The sequence below is a fragment of the Antechinus flavipes genome, chromosome 6 (assembly GCF_016432865.1).
Source record: "Antechinus flavipes isolate AdamAnt ecotype Samford, QLD, Australia chromosome 6, AdamAnt_v2, whole genome shotgun sequence".
Taxonomy (NCBI): Eukaryota; Metazoa; Chordata; class Mammalia; order Dasyuromorphia; family Dasyuridae; genus Antechinus; species Antechinus flavipes.
Genome location: NC_067403.1, coordinates 249313737 through 249339079, shown reverse-complemented (window position 1 = coordinate 249339079; position 25343 = coordinate 249313737). Strand labels below are relative to the sequence as shown.

Below are 25343 nucleotides of genomic sequence, written 5' to 3'. Positions count from 1 at the left end.
CATTGTAATATTACAAGACATCTTAAAAATTATGTAGTACAACCCTTTCACTTTCCAGAAGGAAAAAGTGCAAGTGACTTTCCCAAGACAATAGAATGAATTAATAGAAGAAGATACCCCAGATTTATGGTTTGGTTAATAGTTGAGTGATCCATTTCTCAAAATCAATAAGCTTGGATACTTGAATAATGGTGAATAGAAGTGTCAAATGGGTGCTCCAGTGTTGTAAATGGATAATCCAGAAATGCTAATCCAGTTCTCTATGTCTCTGTCTTTCCTTATCTGTCTCTCTTTCTCTCTTTCGCTCCATGTTTCTCTGTTCCGGCCTCTCTGTGTCTGTCTGTCTGTCTGTCTGTCTGTCTGTCTCTCTCTCTCTCTCTCTGTCTCTCTCTTTCTCTTTGAAGGTGTGAATAAAGAAGAACCTGGTGAGCAATATTTTCTTCTTAATCATTCAAATATTTGCATATGGTGATGCAACATTCCAGTGGAGGATGCTGGCAACTGAGTTCAGCAGGAGACCCTGAATTAATGAACAAATCCAGGATCTCTTATTTGTAGAGAGGAGAACTTGACAACCTAGATTTTCCTATAAAATATTTGTTGTGTCAAAATACTGATTCATGGAAAAAAGAATGGACATTTCATTTATTTTTTTTTTGTTTGGTTGAGGCAATTGGGGTTAAGTGACTTGTCCAGGGTCACACAGCTAGGAAATATTAAAGTGTCTGAGGCTAGGTTTGAATTCAGGTCCTCCTGACTTCAAGGCTAGTGTTCTATCCACTGTGCCACTCAGCTGTCCAAGAATGGAAATTTTTTTAAAAAGCCAGTAAACTGGACAACTACTAAATAAGGCATCTTGTGGAGACTGGTAAAATCAAAACATGATATATGGAAAATCTGAAGTGACTTAATAGACCAAGCATTTCTATGGCTTCATTTTGCAGATGAGAAAGTAGAGGTTCAGAGTAGTTTTCACTGTATGAAGATCCCAAAGGTTATAAATGGGGAGCTGGGACATATTCAAACATTGTCAGATGTTTGAAGGAATCTTAGAGATTACATATTATATCCCTATCATTTTACAAAAGGAAAAAGTGAGAAATATGATTTCCGAAGCTGAGAGAATCAATGATTGTGAGAACATTCACCCAAACCATGCCTCTTGAATGCTAGGTCAATGCTTTATTCCTCAATATAAAAAACTATGAAAACTCTTTAGAACAGAAGTATCAAAGGAGGCTTCCCCAGTATTGGGAAAGAGAATCAAGAGAAGCTAACTCTCTCTCTCTCTCTCTCTCTCTCTCTCTCTCTCTCTCTCTCTCTCTCTCTCTCTCTCTCTCCTTTTGTCTCTCTCTCCCCTCTCTATTCTCCCTTTCCTTCTCTTGCTCTCATTCTTTCAGTCTCTTATGACTCAGTCAAGATTCAAAATGAATACGGTGAGTAGTGTCTCATTCTTCATTATCCAAATATTTGTATCTATTGTTACAATATAGAAGTCAAGAATGTTGGGAACTGAATTAATCAGGAGACCCCAAATCAATGCTGCATTTGATCCTTTCGAATTTGTAGACAAGCTTGGGTTTCTCCCCTGGTATTTTTGTTTTGCCAAAACACTATTTCTCATTCAAGAAGTTCAGACAAAAGAAGAGAAATTTTGACAAATGTCAGTGCATGGAAAGGAAGAATTGAGGTGTCTAGTAGAAATTGGGATTATTTTAACATTATGGAGGTATAGTTAAAAGTGATCTTAGAAGCCATGCCCCATCCATTGGTTTCATTTTACAAATGAGAAACTGGATGTTCAGTGATGTCATCATTTTGTCATTTTCCCAAAGGTAATGAGGGTGAGAAGGGGGATGGTATCAAACATTGTAATATTACAAGACATCTTAGAAATTATGTAGTACAACCCTTTCACTTTCCAGAAGGAAAAAGTGAGCAAGTGACTTTCCTAAGACAATAGAATGAATTAATAGAAGAAGATACCCCAGATTTATGGTTTGGTTAATAGTTGAGTGATCCATTTCTCAAAATCAATAAGCTTGGATACTTGAATAATGGTGAATAGAAGTGTCAAATGGGTGCTCCAGTGTTGCAAATGGATAATCCAGAAATGCTAATCCAGTTCTCTATGTCTCTGTCTTTCCTTATCTGTCTCTCTTTCTCTCTTTCCCTCCATGTTTCTCTGTTCCGGCCTCTCTGTGTCTGTCTGTCTGTCTGCCTGTCTGTCTGTCTCTCTCTCTCTCCTTATCTCTTTTCAGATGTGTATAAAGATGAACCTGGTAATTAATATTTTCTCCTTCATTATCCAAATATTTTTATATGGTTATACAAGTACCAGTGCAGGATGCTGGCAGCTGAGTTGATCAGGAGATCCTGAATCAATGAATTAATTTTAGAGAGCAGAACATAACAACCTGATTTTCCTGTAGAGTATTTTTTTTCTTGAAACATTGATTCATTGAAAAAAGAATAGTCATTTTTTAAAAAATCAACAGATTATATGAGGAAAATCAGAAGTGACCTAATCAGCCAAGCAGTTCTCTCTCTCTCTCTCTGTCTGTCTCTCTGTCTCTGTCTCTCTGTCTGTCTGTCTGTCTGTCTCTCTCTCTCTCTCTCTCTCTCTCTCTTTCTCTCTCTTTCTCTCTCTGTCTGACTCTGTCTCTCTTTCTCTGTCTCTCTCTCTGTCTCTCTCTGTCTTTCTCTCTCTCTCTCTCTTGCTCTCTCTCTCTCTCACTCTTGCTCTCTCGCTCTGTCTCACTCTGTGTGTATTTCACTCTCTCCCGGATCTCCCTTTCCCTCTCTTGCTTTCACTCTTTCAGTCTTTTATCACTTAGTCAAGTTTGAAAATAAATACGGTGAGTAGTATCATTCTTCATTATCCAAATATTTGGATATGTTGATTCAATATAGATGTTAAGAATGTTGGGAACTGAGTTGATTAAGAGACCCCTAACCCAATGCTGCAGTTGAGCCTTTCCAATTGGTAGAGAAGCTTGGGTTTTTCCTGTGGAGGTTTTGTTTTGCCAAAAGACTGTTTCTTAATCAAGAAATTGACAAAAGAACAGAAATTTTGAAAAATGTCAGTGCATGTATAGGAAGAATTGAGGTGTCTCGTGGAAATTGGGATTATTTTAAAATTATGGATTTATAGTTAAAAGTGATCATAGAGGCCGTGCCATTCATTGGTTTCATTTGACCAATGAGAAAATGGACGTTCAGTGATGTCATCATTTTGTCAATATGCCAAAGGTCATGAGGGTGGGAAGTGAGATCATATCAAACATTGTAATATTACAAGACATCTTAGAAATTATGTAGTAAAACCCTTTTACTTTCCAGAAGGAAAAAGTGAGAAAATGACTTTCCTAAAAGCATAGAATGAATTAATAGAGAAAGATATCCCAGATCTTTGTTTTGGTCAATAGTTGAGTGGTCCATTTCTCAAGATCAATAAGCTTGAATACTTAGAATAGTATGGAGAATAGAAGTGTCAAATGAGGAATACTCAGTGTTGCAAATGGATAATCCAGAGATGCTAATTCAGTTCTCTATGTCTCTGTCTTTCCTTATTTCTCTTTGTCTCTCTCTCCCTCCATCTTTCTCTGTCCTGGTCTCTCTGTCTGTCTCTGTCTCTGTCTCTGTCTCTGTCTCTCTCTGTCTCTCTCTGTCTCTCTCTCTCTCTCTCTCTCTCTCTCTGTCTCGCTCTCTCTTTCTCTGTATCTGTCTCCCTGTCTGTCTCTCTCTGTTTCTGTTCTGCACATTCTTTGCAGGTATGAATGAAGATCAACTTGGTGAGTAATATTTTCTTCTTCAATATCAAAATATTTGTATATGGTGATACAACATAGCAGTAGAGGATGCTGGCAACTGAGTTGATCAGGAGACTCAGAATCAATGGAGAAATCCACGAACTCATCTTTGTAGAGTGATCAACTTGGCAGCCTAGATTTTCCTGTAAAGTATTTGTTGTTCCAAAGAAAAATGTAATGAGAAAAATATTAAGTAAATTAAAAAAAATTTACAGAGAAATTGATTTTGTTACAAAATATTGACACCCCAAACATCTTTTAGAAATAAACATCCAAAAGCACAAAAGTAGAAAGACCTCACAATTATGATTATAAATATCTAAAAGCAAACACTCACATAATTTGTAACATATAAAGACCATTCTTTATTTGCATGTGTAAATATTCTTTGCCTGCTCCTAATCAACCATGAGAGAATTTAAAGGCTTGACTTTAAGTCTTGAATAACTAATGACTGGGGATCTCCTAACTAGCTATTAAGCAGGAAAATCTAAGGATTGAGGGGACCTTTGAAAGGGGATGCAGCTTCCTGTTTACTTCCTTTTGACTATGATTTAGCAAATAATTAAATGTCCATCTAGGATGAGGTGGGGAGAGGATAAAGTCCTATCTTCCCCATTTGACACCTAAAATCCCATCTTATGCTGGTGTTATGGCACTTTATATGGCTACCAGTGCAGTAGGAACACAACCAGGTGAACTTTAGCTAAGGTGATTGGCTGACTCTGATTGCTTTTTCATATTCCTTTTTTTTGAGTAAGTGACATTGTGAGTTTTAACTATCAAGGTCTGTGGGAAGTAGCAAAAGTGAATAGCAGAATGATTGTAGTGGCAGCATCATCAAGTGGATTTGAATAAAGGGAAATATCTTTGGTGAAAAGACCATCAGAGAGGAAACCAAATTTGGAAGTTTAATTAAACAATGACAGATGTCAAATGGAAGATAATTCATTAAAAAGCATGCAAAAATTGCTTTTTTTATACTAGTGGGCCTGATTCCCAGCCTCCCAGAAAAATTGTGCCAATAGTTAATGTTACTAACCCTGCTCTAAACATTCTGTTGATGTTCACTATGATTTTATACTTTAATTGCTTTTGTGCAGAAGTAAATTTACTACAAAATACCTTATTTTATTTGTGCTTTGAATACATTTTCTAATTGCTTGTATTTTGGGGGGGGAGAATCTTGTTATGAATTATAATTTTTATGATTAACATTCTCCATGTGATTAAGATGTGGACTTTCTAATAGCTAAAACATATCAGAATAGAGATCCCAATCTACTTAATAGAACTCAAGATTGATCAGAGCTGAGTCTGAGCAATCACTAATGACTGGGTAAAAGGTGAAGAATGGTTCAGGTCCCCAGTCCCTATGGCTACAGCTAAACTGAGACTCTTTACCTTGTGATGGAATTTTAATCTTATTTCCTCTTTTGGTTTTGTTTCAGACTTACAAGCTGCCCAGAAATACAGAGGTAAACTGAAGAGACTATAAGCAGAATCAGAGGGGAATACAAAATGTCTTTGAACTAGTTCTGAGATCATATCTGACTGCAAGCTCCTTTAAATTCAACAGTGTTGGATGACAGTGAAAAAAAATCTAATCCCTTCCAAATATTCATTGAAAGAAGCCTAATATTAGCCAAGACTAGGAAGATGATAATTCCATTATACATTGCTCTGGTCATGGTACATCTGAAGTCTTACTGATTTTAGTTTTGGGTGCCATACATTAGGAAGGATATTTATAAACTGAGAATCCAGGGAAGGGAAATCAGGGTGGTTAAAGGCTTTAAATTGATGCCAAGTGAGAACCTGATTAAGAAACTGGGTATTTAAATTGAACATGTTGGAGAAGCTTGGTGGTACACTCAATACCATATTGGACATGGAGTCAAGAGGATCTAAGTTCAAATCCAGCTTAGACACTAGTGATATGATATTGGGCAAGTCATTTAGCTTTAGTTTACCTCTTTTTTCTCAACTGTAGAATGGAGATCATAATGGGGATTCCCTCCTTTCAAGGTTGTTGTGAGGATGAAATGAGATAATAATTATTAAACAGACAGAAGGGGGCTTGCAAATACCAAATACATCTAGCTGTAATTTTTTAAATAAATGAACATATTTAAGGTGTTCAAGTATTTGGAAAGCTGCCATGTGAAATAGGGATTATGATTATTCTGCTTGGACCCAAAAGGAGATGGAAGAAAAATAGATCAACAAGTAAGAGGTAACAAAAACTTGAAAATTTAGTGACAGCTATAAGGCAAAAGGATGGTCTGAAGACAAAGTGATAGAGGGAAGAGAGCATTGATTTTAAGGTCAAGGGTATGGGCTACAATTCTCCCTATGTCATTTAACCAGCTTTTGTGAAAGTCATTTAAACTCTCCAGGCCTTGGTTGCCTCATGTGTAAAAAGTGTGGTGTATGGGCTGGTGAATAAGTTGGCTTTTCAGGTCCCTTCTAACAAAAATCTATATACTATTAATCCCTAAATTAAGGTCTTTGTTTCATTCTCTATTTTTGTATCCTGAGAGCTTAGCATAGAGACTTGTTTATAGTAGGTGATTAATAAATGGCTGTAATGATTTAAATCAGTACTTAGTATAGTTTGGCTTTAAGTAAACATTTAATTCATGTTTGTTAATTGACCAACAACTTAAGTGAACATTCTTATTTGAATTGGTTTTCTTTCAGTTGCATATTGGGGTTAAAGGCCTGAAGTTCTTCTAATTGAGGTTTTGTGATTCTATGAAAAATAGTTCATATTTATATAGAATTTAAGGTTTTCAGAAAATTTAATTATTTTGTTTGATCCTATTTTATATACCCCTTCTTGGAACTCTCTTCTCTTGGACTTTGCATCAATATACTATTATTTGACATCCCTTTTCCCTTATTGTTTTTCTCTTACCTTTCTAACTATTCCTTCACAATACAGTAAACAGAACTCTAACTTAGAAAGAATATGGAGGCATAATTTCAAGGAAGTGTAACTATACTATAATAGAAACAAAATAGATTCAACAGCTCAGGGACACACTGAACTCAGCAAGACTGAGTTCAAAATTAGTTTCAGGTAATGATTGTTACCAGAGGCAATTCAATTAACTAGTTTCCTCAGTTGCAAATGGGAACAATATAGCAACAACTTTCCAGTTTTTTTGTGTAGGTAAAATGACATACTATTTGTAAGGTACTTTGTATCTTAAAGCCAGTTATTTTTATTTGCTTTTGTGTGTATGTGTGTGCTTAATGGTAATGGGGGCAGTAAATGTAAAGTTGAAAAATAGACATCCTTCTGAGATGGAGAAATTTGAGACAGGGCACGTGGAAGACAAACATATTTTTAAGAAAAAAGGGAAAATGAAAGAAGTTGGCCAGATGATCTTGCATTTTTCAACAAAATTGGGGGGAAGGCATTGACTCAATCTGTACATGGGTGTCTCTAGAGGAGAGTTTGGGGCCTTGAACTTGGAGGTGATTTGGAATAGCAGTTAGGAAATATGTTCAGGGAATCATCAAGAGATGAAGGATCATTAAATAAAGCACATCACAGGGAGGGTCAATTGAAGCGAGAGCATAGCTGTAGGCTCTTGTTTGAACCCTGGGATTAAATGTGTACATTTCTTTGCAGTGGATGTCACTTTTGATGCGAACACAGCTCGTCCTTTCCTCGTTCCTCTATTGGATCGAAAAAGCATTAGTTCTGTCTCTCACAAAAACAACCACAAGAACATTGGGGGCATGGAGACTGTGCACTGTGTGCTGGGCAAGGAAAGATTCACTTCAGGACGACACTACTGGGAGGTAAAGGTAGAAGATAAGTTGAAGTGGATCATGGGACTCTGTAAGGACTCAGTCATAAGAAAAATGGGGTGTCCAGTCACACCAGGAGATGGGTTCTGGACTATCTCTCTGAAGAAAAAGAATGAGTACTGGGCTCTCTCTAGCCCTCCAACCTATCTCCACTGTATAGTGGACTGCAAGGTAGTGGGGATTTTCCTGGACTATGAAGCTGGCTGCATCTCTTTCTACAATGTGACTGATGATTCCCCTATCTGCACCTTCCAGGATACCTTTAGGGAAGCCCTACGGGCATTTCTGTACCCACCTACTTTGGCCTTAGGAAAACATTATCCCTATTTCCATCCCCCAAAGGCAGGATATTCTCAAGCCTTGTAAAATTCCTAAAACCAAAAGAGAGCCTGGAAATTGTTCTCAGTAAGCCAATATGGGCTCTTGAGGAGTCATCTTATCCATAACCCACAGCACAAATGTACTTGCCTTTCATCTTTGCTGGAGGACATTGAATCTTTAGGAGCTTCCCTTCAGCACAAGCTGAGAGTTCTCCCACATGTCCTTCTTCCTTCATATGCACATCTTCTCTCCTCCATTTGGTATAAGGCCTTTTCAGGACTACTGTAGTACCCACCTGTCACCCAACTCTCACCCATGGTTCCAAGAAGCTGTAGCATTCACAGCAGGGTAACAACTTCTTGGAAGATGGGCTAAACCAGGTTGCAGCTTACTGATGGGACTCAAACTTCTTGGTGACTTAGAGAGATGTCTACCCCAAGAATATAAAGATGACTTTCAGTGGAATGGGCAGAAGAGAACGATTTGTTCAGTGGCCACGAAGGCAGCTAAAGCAGCTCTGTGGAGCACTGAGAGCTTGGTTAGAAATCAAAGGTACCAAGATCATCTGCTGTATCCTGGGCCATCATCAATCATCTTGAGTTTTGTCTTGCCATGAGACTTCAATTATTCTGGAAGAGAGAGTAAGGATGATGATTTTGTACAACTCCACCTCAGTTAAATCCAATCACTCTCAAGTTACAATGTTACATATCATTGGTCCTCTTTGTAAATAAAGGATAATCACCAACAGCATCCTCCTAATCTGTGTGTTTTGACACTGGGAATTCCTAGTGTACCTTTTCTATAACAGCTCTATTTGTTTTACAACTTTTTAACAATGGTCTTAAAAACACAGCTATGCATTAGATACTAGCCCATGGATCAAGGAACCCCTACATATTTTCCAGGAAGAAGCATGGTTTATTTCTATGGGAAATATTGGCTAGTTACCATAGTGAGCTAGCACTGCTGGCACCCAAAGTTATGAGTAACTAATACATTTACACATACAGTTACATTTTTCAGTTGGTATCCAGTTCAAATGAGATCTACACCATCCATATCATAAATCCGTTCAATTATACCAGCAAATATGTAGAAGCTTTCTAGAGTTTTCTGAGAGTGTACAATAAAGTTCACAAAACTAATCCTAGATTTTGATCACTAATTCCATTGTTAGCAATATAGCCTGATGGTATTGTCAAAATAAAAACAGAATGTCTTCAAAATTTTTCACAGCCACATTATGTATATTTGCAAAAATGTAGTAATGACCTTAAATCAGGGGCATATACTCATTTCCTCCATTTTGTTTTTTCTCATACAATTTATCTTTTTCAATATGGATGATTTCACTCAGTTGACAACATTCACTCTATGACTATCATAAGTGCTTATAGTTAGTGGGAAGCGGAGCTACATGCACAATCAGAAGCTTATCCAGTTAGATAATTTTTTTAAATTAAATATATATATATTTGTGTGTGTGTGTGTGTGTGTGTGGAATATATTTTATTCATCCATCTCCTAAGACACAGAAGGCCTATAATTTCCATTGGTATTATGAAGTCATGGTAAGATGATGAAGTCACAATTTTTTTTCATATATTGAAAACTGTATGATGATAAACACTTGCAGTTATCTTTTGATTATATATGGTAAAACAGATGTTAGAAAGGGAAGTTTTTGAATGTGAAAATGAAATCAATAATGCTCCAGTGATCTCAAAAGGTTTTATTGTCAGGGCTTGTGTCTATATCAGCAAATGAGGAGAAGTGTGGTCTATTCTGAAGAGCATCCTTTTAAGTACTGTAGTTTAATATTCTTTCTCTGGTTTCTTCGCTTTTGAAGTTTTTTCTTGCTTTGGTCTAGATTCCTAGGCTGAGAATCTTTCCATCTGTCAATATTAGCATCCTGGATTTCTTTTCACCCTCCAGTTTTGAATGGCTGAAACTCTGATTTGCAGATGAATCACAGCAGCATCTTGTGATCTCCTCTAAAGGAGCACCATTGCACAGTCCTAGTATAATTCTTCTACAAAGCTCATTAGCATTTTCTTTAGCAAGTTGCCTTATCAAAATGTCTGTTACTGCATTTTCACCATTAGTTCTTGTGGTAGCTGTCTGCAAACGTCCTCCAAAGTCAGCAAAGTGTTCATTTGGCCCTTGTGTTATTTTTTCTCTTTTTTTTATTCTTTAAATAACTTTTTATTGACAGAACCCATGCCAGGATAATTTTTTTTTACAGCATTATCCCTTGCACTCACTTCTGTTCCGATTTTCCCCTCCCTCCCTTCACCCCCTCCCCCAATGACTTTGGCACACGACTCACTATTTTTCTCTCCTCCTCAAACCCTACACTCATAATAGGAAACTTCAACATACATACTGAGTATGAAGATGCTTAAAATATAAATATTGATAATTTATTTTTTATAAAAATGGGTCCATTTGTTATTCTATATATTTTATTTTATGCTTTTAAAAACATGATTCTGAAAAGCAATCCATAGGCTTCATTAATCTGACAAAGTGATTCAGGACTCCCAAAACATTAAGATCCTCTTCACTGGGAAGAAGAGACAGGATACACTAGGTATCTGCTTTGATGATGGTCTTCCTCTAAGACTATTTTGACCATTAAATCAAAAGATATTTATAGAGCAGAGCAGATATACCCAAGACCACCATTGCCATGGTTCCTCCAAGTTCTTCTTTCTTTCTTCATCTCTATTTAGCCCACCGATTGACTGACTCTGATTGCTTTTTGATATTCCTTTTTTTGAGTAAGTGACATTGTGAGTTTTAACTATCAACGTCTGTGAGAAGTAGCAAAAGTGGATAGCAGAATGATTGTAGTGGCAGCAGCATCAAGTGGATTTGAATAAAGGGAAATATCTTTGGTGAAAAGACCATCAGAGAGAAAACCAAATTTGGAAGTTTAATTAAACAATGACAGAGATGCCAAATGGAAGATAATTCATTAAAAAGCATGCAAAAATTGCTTTTTTTATACTAGTGGGGCCTGATTCCCAGCCTCCCAGAAAAGTGTGCCAGTAGTTAATGTTACTAACCCTGCTATAAACATTCTGTTGATGTTCACTATGATTTTATACTTTAATTGCTTTTGTGCAGAAGTAAATTTACTACAAAATACCTTATTTTATTTGTGCTTTGAATACATTTGCTAATTGCTTGTATTTTGTGGGGGGAGAATCTTGTTATGAATTATAATTTTTATGATTAACATTCTCCATGTGACTAAGATATGGACTTTCTAATAGCTAAAACATATCAGAATAGAGATCCCAACCTACTTAATAGAACTCAAGATTGATCAGAGCTAAGTCTGAGCAATCACTAATGACTAGGTAAAAGGTGAAGAATGGTTCAGGTCCCCAGTTCCTATGCCTCTTTACCTTGTGCTGGGATTTTAATCTTATTTCCACTTTTGGTTTTGTTTCAGACTTACAAGCTGCCCAGAAATACAGAGGTAAGCTGAAGAGACTATAAGCAGAATCAGAGGGGAGCACAAAATGCCTTTGAACTAGTTCTGAGATTATATCTGACTGCAAGCTCCATTAAATTCAATAGTGTTGGATAACAGTGAAAAAATCTAATACCTTCCAAATATTCATTGAAAGAAGCTTAATAATGGCCAAGCCTAGGAAGATGATAATTCCATTATACATTGCTGTGGTCAGTGTACATCTGAAGTATTATTGATTTTAGTTTTGGATGCCATCTATTAGGAAGGATATTTTAAAATTGAGAATATTTAAATTCAGGGAAGGGAAATCAGGGTGGTTAAAGGCCATAAACTTATGCCAAATGAGAACCTGATTAAGAAAGTAGATATTTAAACTGGACATGTTGGAGAAGCTTGGTGGTACACTGAATACCATATTGGACATGGAGTCAAGAGGATCTAAGTTCAAATCCAGCTTAGACACTTGTGATATGATATTGGGCAAGTCATTTAGCTTTAGTTTATCTCTTTTTTCTCAACTGTAGAATGGACATCATAATGGGGATTCCCTTCCTTTAAAAGTTGTTGTGAGAATGAAATGAGATAATAATTATTAAACACACAAAGATGGCTTGCAAATAGCAGGTGCTGTATAAACTCCTAGCTGTAATTTTTTATATAAATGAACATATTTAAGGTGTTCAAGTATTTGGAAAGCTGCCGTGTGAAATAGGGATTATGATTATTCTGCTTGGACCCAGGAGATGGAAGAAAAATAGATCAATAAGGAAGGGGTAACAAAAACTTGGCAATTTAGTGACAGATGGCTGTGTTGATTTTAGGGTCAAGGGTATGGGCTACAATTCTCCTTCTGTCATTTATACCAGCTTTTGTGAAAGTCATTCAAACTCTCAGGCCTTGGTTGTCTCATCTGTAAAAAGTATGTGTGTGTGGCCTGGTGAATAAGTTGGCTTCTCAGTTCCCTTCTAACGAAAATCTATGTCCTATTAATCCCTAAATTGAGGTCTTTGTTTCATCCTCTATTTTTCTATCCTCAGAGTTTAGCATAGAGACTTGTTTATAGTAGGTGATTAAGAAATGGTTGTAATGATTTAAATCAGTACTTAGTATAGTTTGGCTTTAAGTAAACATTTAATTCATGTTTGTTAATTGACCAACCTCTTACTAAACATTCTTATTTGAAGTGGTTTTCTTTCAGTTGCATATTGGGATGAAAGGCCTAAAGTTCTTTTAACTGAGATTTTGTGATTCTGTGAAAAATAGTTCATATTATATAGAATTTAAGGTTTTCAGAAAATGTAATTATTTTGTTTGATCCTATCTTATATACCCCTTTTTGGAACTCTCTTCTCTTAGACTCTGTAACAATATGCTATTATTTGACATTCCTTTTCCCTTATTGTTTTTCTCTTACCTTTCTAACTGTTCCTACACAATACAGTAAAAGGAACCCTAATCTAGAAAGTATATGAGACATGACTTCAAAGATGTGTAACTATATTATAATAGAAACAAAATAGATTCAGCAGCTCGGGGACACACTGGACTCAGTAAGTCTGAGTTCAAAATTGGTTTCAGATAATGACTGTGTTACCAGAGGCAAGTCAATTAACTAGTTTGCCTCAGTTGCAAATGGGAACAATATAGCAACAAACTTCCAGTTTTGTTGTGTAGGTAAAATGACATACTATTTGTAAGGTACTTTGTATCTTAAAGCTAGTTATTTTTATTTGCTTGTGTGTGTGTGTTGGATGGTAATTGGGGCAGTAAATGTAAAGTTGGAAAACAGATATCCTTCTGAGATAGGGAAAATGGAGACAGGGCACATGTGAAAAGACAAAAATATTTTGAAGAAAAAAGGGAAGATGAAAAAAGTTGGGCCAGATGATCTTGCATTTTTCAACAAAATTAGGGGGAAGGCATTGACTCAATCTGTATGTGGTTGTCTTTGGAGGAGAGTTTGGGGCCTTGAACTTAGAGGTGATTTGGAATCGCAGCTGGGAATTATGTTCTAGGGTTTCAACAAGAGATGAAGGATCATTAAATAAAGCACATCACAGAGAGGGCCAGTTGAAGTGAGAGCATAGCTGTAGGCTCTTGTTTGAACTCTGCGATTAAATGTGTACATTTCTTTGCAGTGGATGTCACTTTGGATGCGGACACAGCTCGTCCTTTCCTCCTTCCTGGAATGGAGGGAAAAAGTTCTCATTCTTCCTCTCACCAAAACAAGCACAGGGGCACTCAGGGCTTGGAGCCCTTGTACTGTGTGCTGGGCAAGGAGAGATTCACTTCAGGACGATGCTACTGGGAGGTGCAGGTAGAAGATAAGATGAAGTGAATGGTGGGACTCTGTAACGACTCAGTCATGAGAAAAGGGAGGTGGGAGATCACACCAGTAACTGAGTTGTGGACTATCTCTCTGAAAAAAGAGAATCAGTACTGGGCTAAATCTAGGCCTCCAACCCGTCTCGACTTGAGAGTGGCCCCCAAGATAGTGGGGATTTTCCTGGACTATGAAGCTGGCTGCATCTCTTTCTACAATGTGACTGATGATTCCCATATTTACACCTTCCATGATACCTTTAGAGAGGCCCTGCGGCCATTTATCTACTCTGACCCCTTGTTAACATAGGAAAACAGTGTCCCTATTCCTAAAACCAAAAGAGAGCCTGGAAATTGTTTGAGTAAGCAGAAATGGGTTCTTGAGGAGACGTCATCTTATCCACAGCCTTCAGTCTTCCCTTCAGCACAGGCTGAGAATTCTCCCACGTGTCCCTCTCCCTTCATAAGCACATCTTCTCTCCTCCATTTGGTTCAAGGCCTTTCCAGGACTACTGTAGTACCCACCTGTCACCCAACTCTCACCCATGGTTCCAAGAAGCTGTAGCATTCACAGCAGGGTAACAACTTCTTGGAAGATGGCTAAACCAGGTGCAGCTTACTGAGGGGACTCAAACATCTCAGTGAGTTAGAGAGATCTCTATCCTAAGACTATAAAGATGACCTTGAGTGGAATGAGCAGAAAAGAACAATTTGTTCAACGGCCATGATGTCAGTTAAAGCAGGCTCCTTGGAGCACTAGAGCTTGGTTAGACATCAAAGGTACCAAAGTCATTTATGTATCCCAGGCCAACATCAATCATCTTGACTTTTGTCTTGCCATTAGACTTCAGTTATTCTGGAAGAGAGAATAAGGATGATAAGTTTGTGCAACTCCACCTCAGTTAAATCCAATCACTCTCAAGTCAAAATGTCCTATATCATGGTTCCTCTTTGCAAGTAAAGGGTAACCACCAACAGCATCCTCCTAATCTGTTTGTTTCAACACTGGAAATTCCTAGTGTACCTTTTCTATAACAGCTCTATTTGTTTTATAGCTTTTTAACAATGGTCTTTAAAACACAGCTATGCATTAGATATTAGCCCATGGATCAAGGAACCCTTACCTGTTTTCCAGGAAGAAGCATGGTTTATTTTTATGGGAAATATTGGCTAGTTACCACAGTGAGCTAGCACTGCTGGCACCCAGAGTTATGAGTAACTAATACATTTATACATATGCAGTTACATTTTTGAGTTAGTATCCAGTTCAAATGAGATCTTTACCATTCATATCATCAATCTGTTCAATTATACCAGCAAATATGTAGACGCTTTTTTGAGTTATCTGACAGTATACAATAGAGTTCACAAAACTAATCCTAGATTTTGATCACTAATTCCATTGTTAGCCTGATGATATTGTCAAAATAAAAACAGAATGTCTTCAAAATTTTTCACAGCCACATTATGTGTATTTGCAAAAATCTAGAAATGACCTTAAATCCGGAGGATGTACTCATTTCCTCCATTTTGTTTTGTCTTATACAATTTTTCTTTTTCAATATGGATTTCACTCAGTTGACAATGCTCACTCTATGACCATAAGTGGTTATAGTTAGTGGGAAGAGGAGATACATGTATGATATACATATGTGTGTGTATATATGTATATACATATATATATATATATGTATCTATATTATACTACATATATATGCATGCACACCTGCCACATGTGGTCAAAGGACCTCTGTGAAGGAGCATTTTTTCCTTTGATATTTCTTAGCATCCTTTGTCTTCTTATCATTCACTATGCCCCTTTTCCTGGTCCTCGTCCCAGTCCCCATTAAATTCTCCTCTCTGCTCGATTTGTACCTTCTCTGCTTTGTTTCTCACTACTGCTGTTGATCCCCATTCCAGCTGATCTGAGCCTCTCTCTCTCTTTTTGACTCTTGCTACTGCTGTCACTAAGGGAGATTATATAAAATAAACCTGGAAAGAGGAGCTGCAGAAGGTTTTAAATGAGAAGCAGAAGTGTTTATATCTAGTCTTCAGTCTTATTTGATATTTACTGAAAATTAACAGCTGCTGGTAGTTGTGTTGTTATGAAGGCTTAATGAGAAAAGTTTTAATTCAAGAATTTTGAAAGGATAAAAATATGGTATAAATACAAAAAGAAGAAAAGAAGGAGAAATAAGAAAAATGAGAAAGCAGTGAAGGAAGAAGAAAATCAAAAGAATCCTAGTCATGGATCTAATGACTTCTGGCTCCTTCCTTCTGACCAGAAGCATATTCATGTCTCCATCATCCTTAAAAAACTTTAATGTGCCTGCACCATACCTTCATGTTATCCAATTTTCTCTTTTCTCCTAAGCAAAGACTATATGCTCATTTTCTCCAGTTCTTCTCCCCCTACTCCTTGCTTTATTCTTTTCGATCTTCATTCCAATCTTGTTACCAAAACTACTCTCTTCAAGGAGTTCAATAATTTATTAGTCATTTATTCTGATGGTTTTTACTCCACCCTCATCCAACTTGTCCTCTCTGCAGACTTTGCTAGGGTTAATTGTTGCCTCATTCTGGACTCTGTATTCTTGCTGGTATTTCATGACATTGTCCCTTCCAATCCAATCTCCTATCCATCTGATCACTCCTCAGTCATCATCAGTCATCATTCTTTTCCCAAAGACTCTATGTTCTTGAGTCCAAACCAATTCCATTTAATCCAAGAAACATTTATTAAGTGACTCTGATGTGTGAAAAATTACTAAGTACTGGGAATACTAAAAAAAGAAAAACACTTCTTGTCCTCAAGAAATTCACTATCTAAAGAGGAAAAAAAAAAAAACACACAAAAGGAACCAGGAAATCAGAGTAAGAGAAATAGGACAATAGAAGTTCCCAGTGTTGGAGGATCCTTTGCAGAATTGAAACAAGATAAGCCAGCAGATTTAAAGTGGAAATTTATATATATGGAATTTTCTTCTTTTCTCTCTTCATTTCCTTATCATTTATCTGAGTGGCCCATTGTTAATGCTTCCCTGTTCCCAATGCCATCCATTTACTCTGTGTAATATCTTGTATGTACATGGATATTTATGAAATTTCTCCACCAATGATAAATTTAGGATAGAGACAGTTGGGTTGTTTTTTTTTTTTTTTTGCCTTTCCTACCCAGCACTTAGCACAATATTTTATACAGTGAGCACTTAATAAATGTTTATGTACTAATTGACTGTTGTTTTGTCCAACATAGACTTTGTCCTGAATAGTATTTTTATATGATTTCTAAATTCTCTCTAGACATCCAATGACTATGTCATTATATCCATGTCTAGGATTCTTCTCATTTTCCTTTTCTTTCTCCTCTTCCTTTTCTTCCTTCACTGCTTTCTCCTTCTTTTCTTCCTTTTGTATTTATACCATATTTTTAACCTTTCAAAATTCTTAAACTAAAACTTTCCTCAATAGACCTTAATAACAATTCAAGTACCAGGCAACTTTTAATTTTCAGTAAATATCAATATGTTTCTTAGACAAATGACAAAATGGAGTCAGAGAGACAAAAACTGGGACTTAACTTTATTCATCTGTAGTTGAGAGATTTGGACTAAAGGGCCTGTAAAGCCATTTCCAGATATAAATTTTTAAGACACTCTGATCTTAGAATTGGCTTCGGGATAGGTAAAAATAATTCATTCAAAGTTTACAAACGGCCTTTAAATATTGAGATTGATTATATCCATTTTTCACTGGTGCCCTATGGAAATGTATACTTTCTATTGAAAATATGTCTTCTTCCAGTGGAGAAAAATTAATAGTATCTGTATTTCATACAGGATAACCCCAACTCTTACAATTTCTCTATATGAACTTAGGTGAAACATTCTAGGTCTGAATTCATATGTTAACAAATATTTTTAACATTACTCTAACAGGGATCCTCAAACTATGGCCCGCGAGCCAGATGCAGCAGCTGAGGACGTTTATTCCCCTCACCCAGAGCTATGAAGTTTCTTTATTTAAAGGCCCAAAAACCAAAGTTTTTATTTAAAGGCCCAAAAAACAAAGTTTTTGTTTTTACTATAGTCCGGCCCTTCAACAGTTTGAGGGACAGTGAACTGGCCCCCTATTTAAAAAGTTTGAGGAGCCCTGTGTCTAAAATGAGAATTAACAATGTTTAGGAAATTGAATTGGTTCTTTATGCTATTTATTCATATGCTATCTCCATGCCATTGTGACTAGAGGAGAAGCTGGGTTCTCAAAAACTATGCCAGTGAACTATATCATATGTCCAGTAGTGGATTGTCACCTGAATATCAATTTAGCTAAGTTTGAAGATAAGAGCAATTCGATGGTATCTTGAACGGAATACTTGAACTGGAGTTGGGAACATCTGAGTCAAAAATGTGACCTTAGATACCTACTAGGTTTGTGACACTGGACAAGTCACTTAAATCCTGCCTTCATAAAGCTGGAGAAAAAATGACAAACTATTTTAGTATTTTTGCCAAGAAATCCTAGGGATGGTTGGTCCACATGGTCACAAAGAGTTGGACATCATTAAAAACCAGTAACAACCAAGTTTGGATATGCACAATCCAGATAGAGTATTTTTAAAAAATTGAATATATATATTATATATGTAGATACGTATGTGTGTGTGTGTGTGTGTGTGTGTGTGTGTCTGTGTGTGTATTTTATAAAGGGCTATAATTTCCATTGGTATTATGAAGTCATGATAAGATGATGAAGTCACAAACTTTTTCATATATTGAAACCTGTATGAAAAAAAAAATACTTGCAGTTACCTTTTGATTATATATGGTAAGACAGATGTTAGAAAGGGAAGTTTTTGAATGTTAAAATAAAATCAATAGCCGATCAATTAAGAATCAGGCAGCATTTATTAAGTATCTGCTGTATCCCAAGCACTGTGCTAGCCACTGAGGATACAAAGACAAAAATAAAACAATTCCTTATCTTAAGGAGAGGATCTTCTTTGGTGGAATACAGCACATAGAGACTACACTACAGTCTTTGCAGTGTCCTTCTTCGGGCGGCATTTTTTGCTTGTCTTCTCCCACTTTATATTTTTCAGCAGAGATCCTAACAAACAGTCCTACTAATCAAGTAAGGGTTTTATCACTTTACCTTCTTCATCTCCTTCCCATTCTCCAGTAGGCTTGAATGCTAAAGGGCTAATGTATGAGTAATGGTAGGAGCTAGGTGTCTTGTTGCCAAAATAGAAGTTTGAGAAAATTAAGTAAATTAAAAGTACATAATAGGTACTTAATAAATGGCTATTTACTAAGTGAATACATTTTGTTTTGTCTTCTCAGTCTGACTCTGAATTTCTCATCATGATTTAATTATTTTCAATAGACACAAGTCGTTTTTTTAATCTCCTCATGGCTAACTTCATTTCCTGATTCCTCAGGGTGTAGATAATGGGATTGAGCATGGGAGTGATGACAGTATTGTTGATGGACACAGCTGTGTCCATAGGCAGCGTGGTAAAGGGCCTGCAATAGATGTAAACACAGGGTACAAAGTGTAGTGTCACCACTATGATATGGGAGGTACAGGTGGACAGGACTTTGGTCCTTCCTTCCCCTGTTTGTGATCTGAGCATCACCAAGATAGCTGTGTAGGACCCCAGAAGCAGTAGGAACCATAGTAAGGTCACCACGCCATTATTGGAGATTAACAGCAACTCCAGGGCAAAAGTGTCTGAGCAGGCAAGCTTCACCACCTGAGGGACATCACAGTAGAAAGCATCCAGGACATTGGGGCCACAGAAATGGAGGGGGAGGATCAGAATGATCTGGACAATTGAATGCAAACCACCTCCTACCCATGAAGCCAAAATCAATCCAAGCCATACTTCCTTCCTCATGATGGAGACATAGTGGAGGGGCTTTGAGATCGCAAGGTATCGGTCATAAGCCATAACCGAGAGGAAAAAAATGTCTGCCCCACCAGCAAAATGGAAGAAAAAGATTTGGGTCATGCATCCACCGTAAGAGATGACTTTTCTCTCTGACAGGAGGTCCACCAAAAACTTAGGGACAGTAATGGAGGAGAAAACAATATCTAATATGGATTTATTCCGGAGGAGAAAGTACATAGGTGTGTGAAGACGAGATTCACAGGTGATGGTGACCACAATGAGAACATTACCCAGCACCATCGTTATGTACACAGCAAGGAATGCCACAAACAAGAAAGTTTCCAGCTCCCGAAACTGAGTAAGTTCCAAGAAGACAAAGTCTGTCACTCTGGTGTAGTTTTCAAAGTTCATGGTGTAGAAACTTCTCTTCCAGGTCCACCTTGGAAGGAGCCAAATAAGAATTAGAAGGTTCTCTTTTAAAATTGGGCTTTTTATAGAATTCTCTGCAGCCCCAAGAATATGTTTGATGATCAGTACTGTACTTTTATAAAGGACTTCATCTCCAGATAAATGTAAACTGATTTTAATTGTAATCTGAGCAAGATTATAAACAAATAGACCCTGACATGAGGGAGGGACAAAAGGAGTATAAAAAGTCCTAGATTTAACCATGTGCCTATGACAATTTCTGTCTCTCTATCTCTGTCTCTTTCCCTATGTGTGTGTGTCTTTCTGTTTCTATTTGTCTCTCTCTATCTCTCTTTCTCAGTGTCTCTTGTCTATCTCTCTATATTTCTCTGTCTCTTTCTTAGATGAAAAAAGTGAAGTTCATAAAAGGGACATGATTTAGAATAATAAATATATGTTCAACTGAATTGTCTAGTATCCCACAGATGGTAATTGGAAGAACAAAAATTTGAACCGAGATAAGTTGCTTAATCACCAAGCCAAAGCTGTTTCTGCTGATTGCATAAATCCACATGGTTGATAAAATTGACATGATTATTATGATGACTAGAGTTTTCCAGACCAAACTGCAAAGCCATGGAAGGTAAATTAAAAAATAACAATTGGTTTTTGTGTACAACTCTTTGTGACTCTTTTTGAGAGTTTTATTGGCAAAGATGCTAGAGTGGTTTGCCATTTCCATCTCCAACTCATTTTTTTCCTGAGGCAATTGGAGTTAAGTGACTTGCCCAGGATGACACAGCTAGGAAGTGTTAAGTGTCTGAGGCCAAACTTGAACTTAGATCCTCCAGACTTCATAGCTCTATCCACTAAACCAAGAAGCTGCCTCTCCAACTCATTTTAAAGATGTGGAAATTAAGGCAGATAGTATTAGATGATTTGCCCAGTAAGTGTGTGACAAAGTTTGGAGTTTAGGAAGATGAATCTTCCTGACTGCCTATCAAGCACTATATCTACTGTAGCACCACCTAAATGCTCATAATAATAATAGCTTAAGCATTGCAAAGCACATAATTAAATAAATATCTGAGGCAGGATTTGAATTCAGTCTTCCTGACTAAAAGCTCAGCTCTATCCATTATAACACTTACCTGTCCTGTAGCAAAAGTCCAACTTTAACAATAATCATAATGAACATTTACATGCTTTAATATTTTCCAAGCACTATGGTACTCTTTATGTAAAAGTTTGAGTCTTATAACAACCCTGTGAAGTTGGTAGTTCAGGTGCCATGAACCCATTTCCAGATGAGGAAATAGATAAAGAGAAGTTAGGTGATTCATATATGGCCACACATACATACACACAACAGGCAACATCAGAGATGGGATAGAAACTTGGCTTTTTTTTTTTTTAGCTTCCATATTTAGCATAATCTCAAGTATATCCAGTTTTCTTACATTATTCCCCCCAGAGATCTCTGTGTCACTCAAAATTTCTCCAATCCCAGATAATTGAGATTAATGTAAGCAATATTTGTTTGGGTTAAATTCTGACTTGAACTATAGATAGCCCCAGATCTGGGAAGCCACTTGGAGGTCTATTCCAACTCGGTCCTTTTGCCAATGAGGAAACTAAGACCTACATCACTTAAGTGACTTGTCCATTGTCACAAGAATAGTAAGTAGCAATGGGTGGTGACCTTGAATTCAACTCTTCAAGTTCATTATTCTTTCTGTACCACATTGCCTCCCTAATGGTCTGACCACTCCTGGGTTTTAGCCGTAATGAAGCCTGCTTTTCAATAGAGAAGCCAGACTGTGCTTCTAAGCAGACAGGCTCACAGAGCTTTTCTGAGCAGAAGCTGCTCCCTCTACTGGCTACATTGCAATTTTCCTCAGTGCCAACTTTAAATATAATGATCATAATGGAATCACAGCCTCACAGACATAGAACCATTCTCAGATACCAGACTCCAGCCTTTCTAAGAGCAGATGTTCATCTAGTTTCTTTGTGAGCACCTGTTCTATGGGAACCTTGATACTCCCATAAAACAACCCATTCCAGATCTAGATAATCTCACCTACAAGGATGTTTCTTCCTTATATTTATCCAAAGTCCTCCTATAATAGGATACATCAGTATTCCCAGGTTTGTCCTGTGGAACCATATAATATCCTTTAAATAGTATTTGTATATGTTCTCTGGGGTCTTGGAAATTACAAGTTTCTTCCTCACAACAATTTTTTTCTATAGGTAAAACAAGCATTTCCTCCCCATAAATGATATGGAAGATGAGGAAACAGGTTAAGAAACATAATAATGACATCCACAATCATAAAATAGCAGAGATGGGTTTTGAACCCAGGTCCTTTTGTTTACAAATCTAATGTTCTTTCTAATGTCTAGTGTCATACTGAGTAGAATCAGACCATAAGTCTTTCAAGTAAAAATATCTCTGCTCCTGACCTTCTGTAGTGCTTGAAATTCCTACCTTGGTAGGAATTTCCAAGGTAAAATGAATGGATGTCCATCAATTGGAGAATGGTTGAGTAAATTGTGGTATATGAACGTTATGGAATATTATTGTTCTGTAAGGAATGACCAGCAGGATGAATACAGAGAGGACTGGCGAGACTTACATGAACTGATGCTGAGTGAAATGAGCAGAACCAGGAGATCATTATATACCTCAACAATGATACTGTTTGAGGATGTATTCTGATGGAAGTGGATCTCTTTGATAAAGAGAGATAATTCAGTTTCAATTGATCAAGGATGGACAGAAGCAGCTACACCCAAAGAAAGAACATTGGGAAATGAATATAAACTGCTTGCATTTTTGTTTTTCTTCCCGGATTATTTCTACCTTCTGAATCCAATTCTCCCTGTGCAACAAGAGAATGGTTCAGTTCTGCACACATATATTGTATCTAGGATATACTGTAACCTATTCACCATATGAAGGGGAGGGGAAAATCGGAACAGAAGTGAGTGCAAGGGATAATGCTGTAAAAATTACCCTGGCATGGGTTCTATCAATAAAAACTTATTTTTAAAAAAAGGAATTTCCAAGGTAGGAAATCTCTATTTTGAACTAAAGTGAAGATTTCAAAACTGTAGACGATGGACCACTGAGGGGCCATAGAGTTATTGTTAGGAATCCATGAATCCACATGGAAATCAATAATCAAGGACACTTAAGTAGAATAAAAATGTGCTTCCCCAACACACTGTGATACAGTAGAAAAAATCCCGAATATGGAATCATGGGATCTGAGTTCAAATATTAACTCTTTTCCTATTTTCTGAATAACACTGGACAAGTTTTCTTGGTCTCATCTGTAAAATGGATAGGTGAACCTAAATATCCTCTGAAGTTCCTTCTAATTCATGTGTTATGATCACATGTAATTCTATTTTTCAGATATTCATAACTACCCTTTTAATATATAACATGCAAATTAATTTTAAAAAACTTGATAGAAATCAAGAAACTTTGTCAGAATTCATTTTTTCAATGCATGGACAATAATTATATGATTGTGACTCTGTGGGAGTTTTACAAAAAATGGTTATAATATTAAATGGAGTTCTCATATTTGAAAAGTATAGAGACTACTGAGTTAAGACATTGTCTCCAGAAGACTCAATGAAAATTCAACAGTATTTATGGAAGAAGAAGAGGAAGATATGGGGAGGAGAGCGAAGAGAGACAGAGAGAGAAAAGCAGAGAGAGAGAGAGACAGAAAGAAACAGAGAGAAATACACACAAAGAGACACAGAAACAGAGAGAGACTACCTGCCACTATTGTATTAGAATTTAGTCATAGGATTTATGTCTGAATCCCAGCTTTCAACATTATTCTTGGAATAATGGAGGAAGAGAGAAAGACACAAAGAGAGATATGGGGGGGGGAGAAGGAAGAAAGAGACAGAGAGAGAGAGAGAGAGAGAGAGAGAGAGAGAGAGAGAGAGAGAGAGATGCAGACACAAGAGACACAGAAACAGAGATTAGTTCCCAATATTGCATTACAACTTAATCCCAGGACTTATGTCTGAATCCCAGCTTTACACTTACAATATATGTGATCTTGGACAAATCATTGAATCTCATTGAACTGCAGTTCCCTCAAGTGTAGAATGTTGCAGTGTTCTGCAACTGTGAAGTATTATGTAAATATAAACTATTAATTTTGAAACAATTATCTATGAAGGAAATAATTTATCACAGGACTTCATATCAAAGCAACACGAGGCAGGGAAAAGAGATGAGAAAGGATTCGGAGGCAGGGATATTGATTCATCTCCTCACTGGCTGTGGGACTTTGAACAAGTCTATGTATCTGTGCTTCAGCTTCTAAGATGAAGGTGTTGGATAGGGCTGGCCTCCAAGGAGCTGTCCAGCAAGCTGAGGTGCTGAAGCAGCACATTGCATGTAAGATAGCTTTAATTATCAGCAACATTTTGTTCTTCTTGTTGCTGCGGTTGTTATATATGCTGGACCAGAGTCTGCTTCCCTGGAGCTCCCCCGAGTTGACTCTAAGTCTGAACTCAAGGGCCAAGCAGAACAATCTTAATCCTTCTTTCCTATGAAAACCCTCCATTTATTTGTCAACAGCCATCATGCTTCTCTTATATCTTCTTTATGTGTTCTAAGCTGAAGAGTCCTATACTACCTCAAACTGATGCCACAGTGTATCAATGTGGTGGAAGGATGTGTCTGCTCAGGTTCAAATCCTGACTTTGACACTTTCTTGTGAGTTAACTTGAAGCAAGTAATCAAGATTGTAGATTCAGAGCTGGAAGAGACCTGAAAGACTAATGAATCTTAAAGACTTATTTTATAGAAAAGGATCTGAGGCATAAAACTTTTCAATGACTTGGTCAGGACCACCCAACCAATACAAACCTGAGGACTTATTTGAACCTATGATTTCATAATTCTGTGACCATCAAGTCTCAGTTTTCACATCTATAAGATGATAATAATAATAATTGCAATATCTGTCTCAAAGGGCTCAGGGAAAGGTACTTTGTAAACGTTCAAATGCTATTGAAAGGCGTTGTGGCAGAGTGAAAAGAGTGCTGAATTTACAACAAGGAATATACCAACTCCAACATTATAGGCTATGTGAACTTGACAAATTTCTTAACCTGTTAGAGGATTAATATTCTCATCTATGAAAGAGGGATGATAATAATAGCACTACTTTAGAGGGGTGTTGGAAAGACCAGTTTATAAGTTTATATTTTATATATAAAGTGTTCT

At 36.9% G+C, this 25343-nt stretch overlaps 2 protein-coding genes across 2 annotated transcripts in view; one reads left to right on the top strand and one right to left on the bottom strand.

Annotated features, from left to right (window-relative positions):
• LOC127540546 (butyrophilin-like protein 9) overlaps window positions 1-8711 on the top strand; it is a 229211-nt gene extending 220500 nt beyond the window's left edge. Inside the window, exons 18-23 of the mRNA XM_051965270.1 lie at window positions 405-425; window positions 1401-1436; window positions 2262-2282; window positions 3774-3794; window positions 5264-5290; window positions 7456-8711. Of these exons, the coding sequence (XP_051821230.1) occupies window positions 405-425; window positions 1401-1436; window positions 2262-2282; window positions 3774-3794; window positions 5264-5290; window positions 7456-8003 (674 nt within the window). The 3' untranslated portion in view covers window positions 8004-8711. The remainder of the gene's footprint in view (window positions 1-404; window positions 426-1400; window positions 1437-2261; window positions 2283-3773; window positions 3795-5263; window positions 5291-7455) is intronic.
• A 10427-nt stretch (window positions 8712-19138) lies between these two features.
• On the bottom strand, window positions 19139-20160 carry LOC127541085 (olfactory receptor 4D6-like). Its single transcript, XM_051966177.1, has one exon. The coding sequence runs from the start codon at window positions 20072-20074 to the stop codon at window positions 19139-19141; it is 936 nt and encodes a 311-aa protein (XP_051822137.1). The 5' UTR covers window positions 20075-20160.
• Between the last annotated feature and the right edge of the window lie 5183 nt (window positions 20161-25343).